Below are 14,788 nucleotides of genomic sequence, written 5' to 3' on the forward strand. Positions count from 1 at the left end.
TTCCTGAAAGATATAGACAATAAGTGAAAGTAACTTCTTTGATGACTGCTGAGGAGGAATTTGTGGTATAAGAGTCTCCATGACAAAGCTGTTCACAGCCAGCAGCCTACATATGCATTTGTATAAGGATTCATAAAGACGGCATTATTTTGATTATTTTTTTTTTACCAGCCTAGAATACTACAAAAACAGGAGGAAATGGTTACCATATTAAGAAGTAAATATAAGAAACTAAATTAAATTAGACAGACTTTCTGGGAAATTGCCTTAAGGCCTCTCTGACCTCAGCCTACCCAGTCCGGAACACGGGCAGGCCCTTGCCCAGCTGGCCAGCACGGCTCATCATCCAGGCTGGTCATTGTCCATATATTATGCATAGCCCAAGACTTTCTATCTAGGGAGCTCGACCAAAGTGTCACAGCTGGGATCCAGTTAAAGGCAGGCACAATGACCGGTTAAGGAATGCTTGTCTCTCTCTTTTGGTTTTTTGGGACAGGGTTTCTCTGTGGAGCCCTGGCTGCCCTGGAACTCACTTTATAGACCAGGCTGGTCTTGAACTCACAAAGATTTGCCTGCCTCTGCCCCCACATGCTGGGATTAAAGGTGTGCACCACCATGCTGGCTCTCTCGTTGTCTCTCTTTGTCAGGGTCACCAGGAAATAGTCCCCACCCAGCCTCAAAATATTTTACTTTTAAAATCATTGTTCCTAATGCTGATCCTAGTGCCGTGCCTAAGATGAACATTTTACGTACCTTCTGCAATTTGATTTGAAAGAAAAGGATTACTTGGGATCACTGGTTTGCGGTAGGCAGGCTTACTTATCCTGGTCTCAGAAGGTTCTGGAGGGACGTTCACAGGAGGAGCACTATACTTGTGTTGAGTGTGTGTTAGTAACTTGGCAATCTCACACTCGTCCTCTAAAAGGGTTATCAGAGAATATACAACAGGCTCTGACGTTTCTGCAAATTCCAAGGCCTTGCCATAAAGGAACTCAGAAATATGTAACCGACAAACCAGAGGTAGGTTCTCGTTGGTGGAGCAAAATGCCACAAGGGGAGCTTGGTAGGGGTATTTGTGGTCTTGAGAAAAGCGAATCTCAAGCTCATACAGAAAAGCTGCATCGTCATCAGCGTTAAGATGAGAATCGTCTACGTTTCTTTCTGTTCTTCCAATCATTTGATTTGGGGGCACTTCATGTTTGAATTTGCATCGTGATCCAAATTTACAATTTCCTTTGAGGTAAAATTTACAGGTTTCAGGCGAAGTGTCCCGTACATTTTTGGTGCCGTCCTTTTGCTTAGACTTGCAGAACTGATTTGTCAGGTAGTCCAGTTCCAGGCCAATGGTCCAGACTCTGTTCTGAATTCTTTCTATAAACTTCTCTCCACAGATGGACTTGAGAGCAAGCACCTCTTCCTGTCTCTGCTCCACACACTCACTCAAGCTTATACGATCAGCTGCCTCGGAGAGCCTCGTCCTCTCTCCAAATGCATCTGAAAAGCACTGCTGGAGGAGATGCTCTAGAGCCGCACCCACATCTCCATCACACACCCTCAGGGCCAGCTGGCAGTGCTCAGTGTGGAAACCATACCTGCCCAGGGTAAAAAGTGACAGAAACGTTATGTAAAGTCTTCACATCGCTGAAGTGAACTGGCTTAAACACACGCATATGCAGTTGTGAGTGTGGACGGCTACATTCTGTATTTGGAAAAAGCAGCTCTGATAAGACTAATCCCTCCATCCTAAAAGCGCTCTGCTGGCACTGCCATGATAGGACACCCACAGGAAAGATATTTGGGTTTATAATACGGTCTAGAGGCCTTGACTTCTGTAAGTGATAAAAATGGTCACCTGGAAAGTTTCTGCACTGCATATGGTGAGACTGCAAGTTCTGGAACAGGAGAATCTTCTTCGGGGCCGATGTACTCCCAAGGACTGCAGTCAAGGAGAAAAGCAGGCTCCTGGCTAGCTGGCCAGCATGGCTCGTCCTCACCCTTAGGAGCATCGTCTTCCTCCTCCTCCTCCTCTTCCTCTTCCTCCTCCCCAGAGACGTCTTTTCTAGAGGAGGGGACATTTTCAGGTATTGAGTGTTACTGTTTCTTATTTCTGAGAAAGATTCAGCAAGGGTCTAAAAATTTAATTCAAGGAGCTAAGGACTCAGGATCCTTATTGCTCTTCAGCTGCTGGTTTACTCCTAAAGTGACCTGTTCATTTCTATCTTAAAAAGACATTTCCTGGGTACATGCATGCTACCAGGTCCTATGTAAAGTTACTTATAGAGACAAATTCTTGTGAGCTTCTCAATAACCCTGCTACGTATTACTGGAACGCCCATTTTCTAATTTATCAATTAAACCTCTGAGAGCATTAGTAACTAAGGTTACACCGAAAGGAGCAACAAGGTGTTTTTCACCCTAGACAGTCTACATCCAGAGCTCAGCTTATAGCGCTTCCTCACACATACTATCCCAGCCTGCTTTCTTCCTTTCTAACATGTAACCCTCTTTCCTAAGTCTGAGACAAACAAGCTTTGTAGAGGACAGGAAGGTCTCTGTTCTTGACTGGCCACTCAGTAATTCTACCAAAGCGATTATTTACGTATTGAATTGCTGAGGGCAGAGCCTAGGCAAATGACTCCTGTTTTCTAGCAAAACAAAAGAATGAACGAAGCCCTTGAACTGATGGAGTAGCACAGGAGGCAAGGGGCAGCGCAGAGGCGGGAGACCACTAGGATTGCAGAACGAAAGCTCTTTCACTCGGAAAGCTGGGCGCAATGTTCAAGCTTGATCTAGAGGCTGGAGAGATGGCTCAGTGGCTAAGAGCACTGGCTGCTCTTTCAGAGGCCCTGGGTTCGATTCCCAGAACCCACATGGCAGCGCACGGCTTTTTGTAACTCCAGTTCTAAAGACTCTGACACCTTCTTCTGGCCTCCTCTGGCGCCAGGCAGTAAGTGGTGCCCAGACATAGAGCAGGCAAAACACCCATATACATAAGGAAAAAGAACAACAAAAATGTACCTTGCTAGGGGGTTGGGATGGGTGGGAAAGCCGAGGCAGGAGGACTGCAGTAAGTCTGAGGCCAGCAGCCTGGGCTGCATTAGCAAGAACTTGCCTCAATATCTGCTCCTGAGGGTTCATACAAGCTTTCAGTTGGAATGTTTTTAATAAAGCACTAATGATCTATATTAGCATGGGCCTGTGGAAAAAGAAAGATGAGGCAATCCACGCTGCTGCTCAGGGTGGTGCCGGGTGCACACATGTTAACACTGAGACTGGATAAGTTGCTCTGTTATTTCTCTTGACTCACTTTCAGCTAATTACACAGTCACAACAGGTTCCACACCGGCAGTTCTCGACCTAGGGGTCACGACACACCTGCACATCAGAGATTTACATTCCCATTCATAACAGCAAAATTACAGCTAGAAGTAGCCATGAAAATAGCTTTATGGTTATGGGTCGCCACAGCACGAGGAAGTGTATTAAAAGGTCGCAGTGTTAGGAAGGTTGAGAACGCTGCTCTACACTGATACAGTACCCAAAGCTGAAAAGGCCTTTGCCAATGTGTTCTCCTCAATATAAAATGTACTCAAATAAGATACTTTACTCAGATCCTGCGTCCACGCCCTGTTCCTGCAGGTCTCTCAGAAGGGCTTTCACGTTCTCCTGATTCTCTGATGTCATATGCAGTGTCTGAAGGGGCACTTTGGATTTAGGCTTCCACTTAGGCCGTGTCTCTCCTTTGCTTTTGTCGTCGCTGGGCCTGAATTAAAAACACATGCTCATGAGCAAAACTGTGTCACTCTCATCAGCACTCCCAAATACTCGTAACACACACTGAAAGCAGAGGGCAACAAATGTGGAGAGAGTAGTTTTCTACGGTGTTTACTGGATCTCACTAGCCACCAGTTAGCATTTCCCCCAAGCCTGTTTAAGTTGGAGTGTTCCTAGCCTGCTCGCTACAGTGGCAGTTCTGAAGAGTGCAGTCCACCACCTTACAGAAATTCTCAATCTGAATTTGTCTCATCATTTCTTTAGAATCTGTTTGGGAAGGATCACATGCTCCTATGTCCCAGACCAGGATGGCATGTAGTACAGACTGGGGTCACAGGTCACCTGAGCTGACCCTTTGCCCTCCCTCCACCCCGCAAGTGCTGGGATAAGAGGTGTTGTCTACCATGCTCTATCTCCATTCTTTTTTAGTTTTGTTTTTTCGAGACAGAGTTTCTCTGTGTAGCCTTGGCGGTCCTGGACTCACTGCGATCCACCTGCCTCTGCCTCCTGAATGCTGGGATTAAAGGCATGCGCCACCACGCCTGGCTAATAAATAATTCTACCTCTGTCCGTGATGGTAAAGTCCACCCCCCTATTTGGACACTATAAGCCCGCCTCCTTACTTCCTCTGGTGATTCATTCCAGCCTTATCCTCATCTATGCCAGGTACGGAGCAGTAACGGCCCAGAGAAAAAGGGCCAATCTTCCCAGTATCACAAAGGCACATATTGAAGAGTAGCACCAGTGGCCAGCGTGACTTAAATGTCCTGCACACTTGCTTCAAACCTCTCTGTGGTGCTCCGTATTAGTCACAGCAAAAGCCAAACATCCCTCTCATGGCCCACAGGGCCATCTGCAGCCTAGTTTCTCTGCTCTGACACTGCCTACTTGCTCTTGTCACATGGTTTCTTTGCATTTCCTAAGCCTTCTAAATGTATTCCTGACTTAGGGTCTGGCATTCAACGTCACTTCATCCCCTGTGACTTGAATGTTTTCCTCTTACATAGCCTCATAACTTGCTCTGCTGTCTTTGTTCAAATGAACCGTTTTCGAGGACTCCCACACGACAGCGGTTCAATTCTATTATTTCATACACACATTTCCTCACACATTGCTCTGTTGTCCTTCAGAGCACTTACTGCCTGTGATACACTTATGGTCCTTCTATCTCAGAAACCTTTTATGGAGATGAGTACAGTGTTTTACTTATTGCTATAATTATGTTACCAGAACATAGAATGTGCTCAATGAAGATTTGAACATGTAATATTCTTTCTTTTTAAAGATTTTTTAGGGCTGGAGAGATGGCTCAGAGGTTAAGAGCACTGGCTGTTCTCCCAGAGGTCCTGAGTTCAATTCCCAGCAACCACATGGTGGCACATAGCCATTTATAATGAGATCTGGTGCCCTCTTCTGGTGTGCTGGCATGGTTGCAGGCAGAATACTGTATAAATAATAAATACATCTTTAAGTATTTATTAAATACTTAATAAATGGTGGTGCACACCTTTAATCCCAGCACTCGGGAGGCAGAGGCAGGTGGATCTCTGATTTCGAGGTCAGCCTGGTCTACAAAACAAGTCCAGGACAGCCAGGGCTGTAACACAGATAAACCTTGTCTCGAAAAACCAAAAAAAAAAATTTATTTACTTATTATGTATAGTGTTCTGCCTCCATGTACACCTGCACACCAGAAGAGGGCTCCAGATCTCATTATAGATGGTTGTGAGCCACCATGTGGTTGCTGAGTATTGAACTCAGGACCTTTGGATGAGCAGTCAGTGCTCTTAATCTCTGAGCCATCTCTCCAGCCCAAACACGTAATATTTTAAGACCTATAACGTATGTACTTTGAAAAACAAAAGAGGTACATTTAACTCAGAACACTAGCAGGTAAGGTGAAAACATACTTTGGAACTATTCTGAAAGCTAGGTGTGGTGGCTCATGATTATAATCCCAGGAGCCTAGGCTTGAGGGAAACCTTGTCTACCAACCCCGCCAAAGACACTGCTATTACTCCTTTATATGACTGTTCTTGATAGTCTCTATAATGCCTAGACCTTTTTTCTTTTTTTTTTCCGAGACAGGGTTTCTCTATGTTATCTTAGCGTCCTGGACTTGCTTTGTAGACCAGGCTAGCTTTGAACTCACAGCGATTGCCTGCCTCTGCCTGCCGAGTGCTGGGATTAAAAGCCTGTGACACTATGCTGGGCTTCAACCTTTTTTTTTTTTTAAAGAATGGAAAACCACATAGATTCTCTGGCTGGATACCTGCAATTCAGCTATTTTAGTGATTATATATAGAGAACATATATTTAAATCCTCCCATCAAAGACTCGTTAGAGCAACTCCTTTGGTAGCTAGTTTAAGTGACTTACATTCTGTTTCTTTTTCCCTTCTTTTCTGAATACATACAGTTGAATTCGCTTAGCTAAAAGTATGTATGACCTATGATATTGTCAAACCTCCCATCTACTTATATTCCTTTCTTCTAATATTCAGATAAACTATTACTATGAATACGTGTGTGTGTGTGATGGTTCTAATGAAGTCATCGCCCCCCCCCTCTCGGTTTTTCGAGACAGGGTTTCTCTGCATAGCCTTGACTGTCCTGGACTTGCTTTGTAGACCAGGCTGGCTTCGAACTCACAGTGATCTGCCTGCCTCTGCCTCTTGAGTGCTGGGATTAAAGGCGTGCGCCACCACTGCCTGGCCCCTAACAAAGTCCCTCTACATCTAAGAATCTCATATACAACTTGGTACAGTTTAGGAGTCAATCGGAATTTTATATTTATACTGTATAACGTAGACTAGCTACATTTACTTTTTCAACATCCACTAGACTTACTAGAATTGTCTATTCACAATTAAAAGCTGGACATGAAGGAAGGTTGGCTATGTGTGTTACTGGTTACTACATGAAATGCCATCAGATGACAGCCTGTCCAGCTGGGCAGTATGGAACCACAACTAGAAAGACATATTTAGGTTGCATTTCGGGCTGCTTAATTTTTTTGTTTTGTTTGTTTTGCTTTGTTTTGTTTTTTGTTTTTTTGTTTTTTGGTCTTTCGAGACAAGGTTTCTGTGTGTTAGCCTTGGTTGTCCTAGACTTGCTTTGTAGACCAGGCTGGCCTTTAACTCACAGCTATCTGCCTGCTTCTGCCTCCCAAGTGCTGGGATTAAAGGCATGCGCCAGCATGCTGGCTTTGGGCTATTTAATTTTAACATCAATTTACGGAGTCTACAGAACACTTATAAAATTTTGTTGTACTTTTATCCCTCCTAGTATTTACTTTCCTAGGAAACATTTCTTTCAATACATTGAACATTACATCCAGTTCAGTGTCACAAAGTAGTTAAGGTCAGAAGTCAACCTACTTAAACAAAACAAAACAAAACTATGATTTACCATCATGCTTTTAAAAAGTTAATGAAGAGAGGGACTGATAGCATTTTTGTTGTTGTTGTTGTTGTTGTTTTGTTTTCGGTTTTTTGAGACAGGGTTTCTCTGTGTAACCTTGGCTGCCCTGGACTCACTTTGTAGACCAGGCTGGCCTCGAACTCACAGAGATCCACCTGCTTCTGCCTCCCCGAGTGCTGGGATTAAAGGCGTGCGCCAACACGCCTTGCAAGAATTTTAGATGAGAACAATTAACTGGACCAGAAAGCTCACCCACACCTGCCTCTTGGCTATTTGTTGTTCCACATATTAGGAATTGAAACTGTTTCCCTATCTGACCATTCAAAAAGTCTAAGGAAGGGCTGGAACACGGCGCACCGGGTAAAGGTGCCTGCCACCAAGACTGATGAGCTTGGGCTGAGCGTGATCCTGGGCCCACATGTTAGAAGAAATCTAGCTCCCACAAGTGGTCCTTTGATGCTCACATTCACACCACAACGCATGAGTGCGTGCTCTCTCTCTCTCACACACATCTCTCTCTCACACACATCTCTCTCTCACACCTCTCTCTCTCTCTCTCTCTCTCTCTCTCTCTCTCTCTCTCTCTCTCACACACACACACACACACACACACACACACAATGTAAGGAAATGCATAATGACCTGGGTGAGGGCTTTGATTCAGTGAAGACACAAAAGTCATCTCCATCATCCCAAATTCTACTTGAGGCCTTTCTATTGCCACCGCCGCCTCCACTGCCCCCGTGAGATTTATTCGTGTGACCCCTGCCTCCTCTTCCTCCTCTAGAAGACCCCTTTCCATCCCCTTTGCCTTTTCTTCTTACTGAAGAACTCATTTTCACCTGAAAGACAAAAAATTAATATTGATACCATAAACCATTTTAATCAAAGTTATGGATAAAGTTTACTTTAAAGAAATAAAGAACATGCACAGTTTACAAGGGGCCAGGTTAAGGGCAGAATGACTAACTGCTTCACATAATTTTTTAAAAAAAACAAGTATATTTACCTTAGGACTAATATTTAGTAAGTTTCTCTAATATAGATTCTTTAAAAAAATACTTATTTAATGTATATGAGTGCTCTATTTACATGTATTGTTGCATCAAAGAGGGCATCGGATCCCTTTCTAGATGGTTGTGAGCCATCATGTGACTGTGTAATGTCCAAGTCTTGAGACTCCCAAAGACTACCAGGAACCAGCTAGATGTAAATCACAGAGAGTCTTATTTATTAGTCAAGCTCAGAGCCTGGACCGTCAGCCCCTTTGTGAGGAGGGAAGATGGTGGCCCCTAGCGCTAGGGGAACAGGGTTTTTAAAGGAAAAAAACCGTGGGAGGCAGGTTCTAAGCCGTTTCCAAGCCTTGTTACCTGATAGGCTAGAGGGGGACAGGAAAGCTGCTCTTTAAGCTGATGGCTAGGGGACCAGGGCTAAGCAGGGGACCAGGGCTAAGCAAGGGGACCAGGGCTAAGCAGGGGACCAGGGCCAGATGACAGGGGGAGTTTTTTTGGATGTTCTAGTTGCGGTGACCTGTGGCTCTGATTGGTTGGCCCTGGGTACAGGCTCCTAGTAACAGTTGTTAGCTACGTGTTTGAAACTCATGAGGAACTCCAGGTTGTGGGCAGGGATCAGGTTCTTAGCCTCTGAGCACAAAATGGCATTGGTTTGGTCTCTACAATTGCTAGGAATTGAACTCAGGACCTCTGGAAGAGCAGATAGTGACTTAACCACTGAGCTATCTCTCTAGCCCCAGATTTCTTTTTTCTTTTCTTTTCTTTTCTTTTCTTTCGGTTTTTCGAGACAGGGTTTCTCTGTGTAGCCTTGGTTGTCCTGGACTCGCTTTGTAGACCAAGCTGGCCTCGGACTCACAGCGATCCTCCTGCCTCTGCCTCCTGAGTGCTGGGATTAAAGATGTGCACCACCACCGCTGCTTGGCTTAGCCCCAGATTTCTTAACTAAGAATGCACATCAGAGACATATGGGGGAAGTTAAACACACTTTTAATCCCAGCATTTGAGAGGTAGAAGCAGGCTGATCTCTGTGAGTTTGAGGCCAGCCTATGAAGGAAGGTCCAACTGTGTGTTTTGGTTTTTTTTAGAAGAAAAACTTTATTATTGTACAAGGGTAGAAATAGATGGGGAAGGACGAAGTAGGGAATCTGCCCTGATTAGCATCATATGCCCATTGAGAACTGCTTCTATAGAGAAATCATTAAAAATACACTAGGAAATATTTAATGGTTAATTAAAAAAGAAAGCAGGACAGAGTAAACTAGGAACAGAGGAACAGACACAAGGCATATAGTAACAACAACTACAATGTCATGATATATGTAACTTCCACTATCTCAATAATAACAATAAATGTGAATGGAGTAAACAATCCAGTCAAAAGATTGCCAGGCTCATTTCTTTTTTAAAGGGACAAAGTATAAATTCCAAGATACAAACAAAAGAATGGAAAAGATAGCTGGGTGGTGGTGGCTCCTGTCTTTAATCAGGAGTCACTCCGGAGGCAGAGGGAGACGTATCTCGAGGCCAGTCTGGTCTACAGAGTGAGTTCCAGGGCAGCCAAGACCACACAGAGAAACCGGCTCAAAGAAAAAAAAAAAAAAGGAAAAGATGAGGTAAATATTTGAGAATTTATGTTCCAGATATATGCCAACCAGAAACTACAGGGAAGGTAGATTAGCTATATGAATAATAGAAAAAACTACAACAAAAAAATGTTACTTTAGATAAAAAAGGATACATCATAATGATAAAAGGATCAATTCATAAGGAAGATATAACAATTATAAGCATATGTGTACCTAACACTAAAGCACCCAAATTCACAAAGCAACAACTATAAGAAATGGGGCCACAGGCAATTTAGTAACAGTAGTACCCACTGTCCATAATGGTGGAAACAGCTGAAGAGCAACAAGGAAAGGAGTCCTTTTTTTCCTGCTTCTTCTTCTTCTCCTCTTTTGGTTTGTCCACAAACGGTTCCTCTGGGTAGTCCTGGCTGTCCTGGTACACATTCTACAGACCATGCTAGCCTCAAACTTAAACTCAAGGGAGGTGGCCTCTGCCTCCTGACTGTTGGCATTAAAGGTGTGCACCACCATATCTAGCTGGAAAACCTTAAGTACCAGCAAAGACCTAACAGACATACCATCCTGCAACAAAATAGCTATCCAATTACATATGGAATATTGTCTAGGACACCTCATATGCTAACCTATGGAATAAACCTCACTACTTTTTTGTTGTTGTTGTTGTTGTTTTTTGTTTTTGGAGACAGGGTTTCACCTGTCCTTGAACTCAACTTATAGATCAGGCTGTTTTTGAACTCATAGAGATCTGCCTACCTCTGCCTCTTGAATTCTGGGATTATTAAAGGCATGAGTTATCATGCCTGGCTACCTCAGTACATTTTTAAAAGACAGAAATAATACAAAACATGCTGTGCTGCTGTAATAAAATTAGAAATGAAAAGTAGAAACAAAAGTTGGTTAATTCACAAATATATGGAAGTTAAAACTAGATCTCTTGGTATTTTTTTCTTCAAGATACTCCATGGTTTTGTGTATGTTTTGAGTATTTGTTTTGTCCTCCTCTCCTACAGCTAGAAAGCTCTTTGGAGGCAGCAGCTATGTCTATTTTGATCACTACTGTACTCCAGCATATGCAATATCTGGCAGAAAGCGAGAATTAAGCATGTGCTGGGGTATGAATGACTGAAGATTAATGAATAACTCATGTGAGAATGAAGATTCGCTCATTAATTTATCTATTCTACAAATATTTATTACAGTTTTCTGTGCCAGATCTCGGGGATTTAGCAGCTAAGACAAAATTCATGCCCTCTGAAGCTTACTTTCTAGAGGATACGGTAGAGAAGAAATAAATATATATAACCAATTAGGACTGTCTCAAGTCTGTTTTCCTCTGCTGTAACAGAGTACTTAAGATGGAATAATTTATGAAGATAAAGGTTTATTCGGGCTCACAGCTCGGAGGGCCAGGAAGTACAAAGCACACTGCATGCAAGCAGATGACAGCCAGAGTCTCGTACCGGATCTTGGCCAGGCAGAAGAGAAGTGGGAAGAAAGCTTAAGGAAGAGTCTAGACACACGGACTGCTCTGCTTTATAATAAACATCCTGTGAGACTGGCTTCTCTCCCTTGAGGTATTGATCTCTTTTAATTACCTAATCACCCTTAAAGAATCCAACTCTTAACACTGGTAATCAATTTCAACTTGAGTTTGTAAGGGGACAAACAATATCCAGACTGTAGCAACAAAGCAATGGTTGCTCCCCAGAGGTGGAAGGTAAGTAAGTCCCTTTGCTGAAGACACAAGCACTTCAGACATGGAGCCCAGAAGACCTGAGTAGGATCTGACCTGAAATCTTCCTCCCTGAGGACCAGCTTTCATGGTACCAGAGAGCACCACGTAAGCTTCCTAGAAGGAAAACGAACAACGGTCTTACCCTGCTACATCTATAAAACACAATGCCAAGCATTGCACAGTGACCCTAAGGGAGTAATTGTGGTAAGTATACCATGGTGGTAACCAACAGCTCTTTAATTGGAATTAAAGCCTGATCAACAATAGGAAAATCATGCCCTGTAGGCATAAGCTTAGTGTATAACTCAAATGTTGATTTGTGTACCCCATATCTGGTAGCAATCCTTGTTCTCCTGTTCCCTAACCGTCCCCTGGTATGCCAACAAAGCAGCTTACAGCCAATCACTGAGCAGGGGAGACGGAATAGGGCTGAACTTGCTGCCATCCAGGGGAGGACATAGGTGATTCAGCACCAGAAGGAGTCCAGGTGGCATCTGGAGAGGATAAAAAATGCAAGTATCTCTGGGTGTACTCTGGGAAGAAACCAGATTAGCTTAGAGGGTTAAGAATGGAGCAATAGGGCTGGAGAGATGGCTCAGAGGTTAAGAGTACCATCTGCTCTTCCAAAGGTCCTGAGTTCAATTCCCAGCAACTACTTGGTGAGTCACAACCATCTGTAATGAGATCTGGTGCCTTCTTGTGGTGAGCAGGCACACATGCACATCCTCGCAGAATACTGTATAAAATAATAAATAAATCTTTAAAAATTAATAGAGCAGTAACTGCTCAGTTATGTTGTGAAGCTTATTAAACAAATATAAAAGAGTGTCAATTATTTGTGTGATGACTGGATTAAAGAGAAACTGGGAAAAACACACAGTTTTATAAAAATAACCTTAACAATGCTTAGTACTGGAAAACCAAGACTAACTACCTAGGGCTACCTCATGGATCAGAGAGGAGAACTTACAACGTTACTAACATAATTCCTAACTACATTCATTATTTTTATAACCACACGTTAAGAGTAGTTCTTGATGGAGTGCCTTGACTGTAAAAACAGAATTCCTATGAGGTTACAGGTGGCCTTGTTCAAACCATTATCAACGAGCCACAGAAAGGAAATGATTTGCTGAAACTACCAGTCTCCCAAGATAGGCTGTCTCCACTGAGCAGACAATAGCAGGAAGGAGAGGCCCCAGACTCACACACAGCCCCCTGAACTGCAGTAAATTCCTCATCCCCAAGCCTCTCCCTAAACTCCAAGTATTCTCTCTCCTCTGACAGATAGCCCTTTCTTGTGGGAGAGTGTCTGTCTTTTGTTGTTTGAAAATAAGTTTCATCTGTTGAGGTCAGACTCTGGTCCCTTTCTGCCATTTAGCTCTTTACTCTGAGCTCTGAAATCTAACAGCTCTCACCCCTCATCAACAAAACCTCTCTTTGCAACAGACAAAACCATTGCAGGAAAATCATAATTGATCAAGATGCAGAGAACAAGAGAGTGTATGATGCCCAGTCCCAACTGATACACACAATCCCTGCACCCTTGTTTGAGGGATCATTACAAAAGGGACAGAAAGGTTGTAAGAACGAGATGAACACGGATTCTGCTGAGACTGGTGGTCTCCACGAAATGTCAGAGGCTACAGCCACAAAATCTCATCAATATGGCTGCCTAAACCATGGAAGTGCTATCACAGAAGAGGTAGAAGCCGGTAGATTTGAGTTTGAGACCAACCTGGTTTACAGAGTGAGTTCTTAGGGGGTAAAAAAGAGAGAGAGAGAGAAAGATAGATAGATAGATAGATAGAGAGAGAGAGAGAGAGAGAGAGAGAGAGAGAGAGAGAGCGCGAGAGAGCGAGCGGGCGCGCGCCAGCCCGAGCCGGGGTGGGGGGATGGGGGGGAGAATATAGAAACTAAAGTCAATTATTTCAACTTTCCTCTAACTCCAGATCCCCCCAGGTAAGAACATGGTAAATACAAATCTAAATTCTCTAAAGACAGCAGTATATTATTCACATACAAAAAAAAAAAAAAAAAAAAACACAAGCAAACAAAAAACCGTAAGGACATTACATGCTCAACAAGTGACTAAAGGAATAGCACAAATTGAACTCTCTAATTCTGTGCATCAATACTTCCATATCTCTTTTTCCTTTTTTTTTTTTTTTTTTTTTTTAAAGACAATGCTTCTCTAACAGCCCTGGCTGCCCTCGAACTTACAGAGACCCGCCTGCTGGGACTAAAAGTGTGCACCACCGCACCCGACTGCATATCTTTTTTTTTTTTTTTAAGTAGGAAGAAAAGAAATCAAACACCTTATCTTCCACACCCCCAACCGGATCAATTCATACACTGAGAAATGAACAGAAAAAGGCAAGAAGATTCTGTACTGATTTAAAACAAGTTACCTCACACCAACACAGAAAAGCTTACAGTTTCAACGTGAGCTGTGATTTTCACACAAAGATCTGAACCAAGATTTACTGGTTATGGTGGTATGCAACACCACATTCCACAGACGATTTCTATAGAATACAAATTAGGTTGTGTAATCAATCCACAGGGGGGAAATTCCACTATTTATCCAGTCTGGGAAGATTTCTTTCTTTACCATAAATACTGGACCTAAGTTGCCTTTAAAAGAATCCTTTGTTTCACACCCAAGTTTGGCCCCGACATACAGCATCATCAAGCTGAGGTGATGAAAACGAACACTTGCCTCCTAGGCAAATCTCCGACCACTATACATCACCCAGCTCCATTTAGATTCCTAGTCATGCAAGGTTCCTTTCTTTAACATACATCTTCTCCAACCTTCTCCCCCCCCCCCCCCGCCCCCAATATCCCCTCCGGTCGCCACGCAGCCACAGACAGGAAATGGGGCTGGCGCCCCTCCAATCCAACCCTGCTGGGAGCCTCGGGCTTAGACAACCTCGGCTGCAGGTCCCGGGGTCTCTGGGATCCTGCTGGTCCAGGTTCACGGGCCCGGGGCTGAAAATCAGGGGCTCATCGGGGTAGGCTGGTCCTCGGATGCGATCACTGGAGAGGGGAGGCTGCAGGCCTGGCAACCCCGGCCCCGCGCGGCCCTGCACACGCCACGGTAGGCCGTACCTGGCTCGTAGCGTCGCTGGCCGCAGAGCTCAGGAGGCGGCACCCAGGGCTCGGCGTCCGGGCTGGGCTCGGCCTCCTCCTTGGACCTCACCCGCAGCAGCCGCCCCGCCCAAGCGCCTTCTGATTGGCTCCTTGCATGTT

The 14,788-nt window shown here is 44.0% G+C and overlaps 1 protein-coding gene across 2 annotated transcripts in view; it reads right to left on the reverse strand.

The window, feature by feature from the left end:
- The window catches only part of DHX57 (DExH-box helicase 57), a 53,114-nt gene extending 38,366 nt beyond the window's left edge, over positions 1–14,748 (reverse strand). The window contains exons 1-5 of one of the 2 annotated variants that reach the window (XM_084793094.1): positions 14,648–14,748; positions 7,839–8,038; positions 3,608–3,763; positions 1,853–2,059; positions 754–1,592 (exon numbers count right to left, since the gene is read on the reverse strand). In XM_084793094.1, coding sequence (XP_084649220.1) covers positions 754–1,592; positions 1,853–2,059; positions 3,608–3,763; positions 7,839–8,032 — 1,396 coding nt within the window. In that variant the 5' untranslated portion in view covers positions 8,033–8,038; positions 14,648–14,748. The other variant, XM_084793095.1, reaches the window with a different exon arrangement.
- Between the last annotated feature and the right edge of the window lie 40 nt (positions 14,749–14,788).

This window comes from Acomys minous (assembly GCF_964271855.1).
Source record: "Acomys minous genome assembly, chromosome: 8".
Lineage (NCBI taxonomy): Eukaryota > Metazoa > Chordata > Mammalia > Rodentia > Muridae > Acomys > Acomys minous.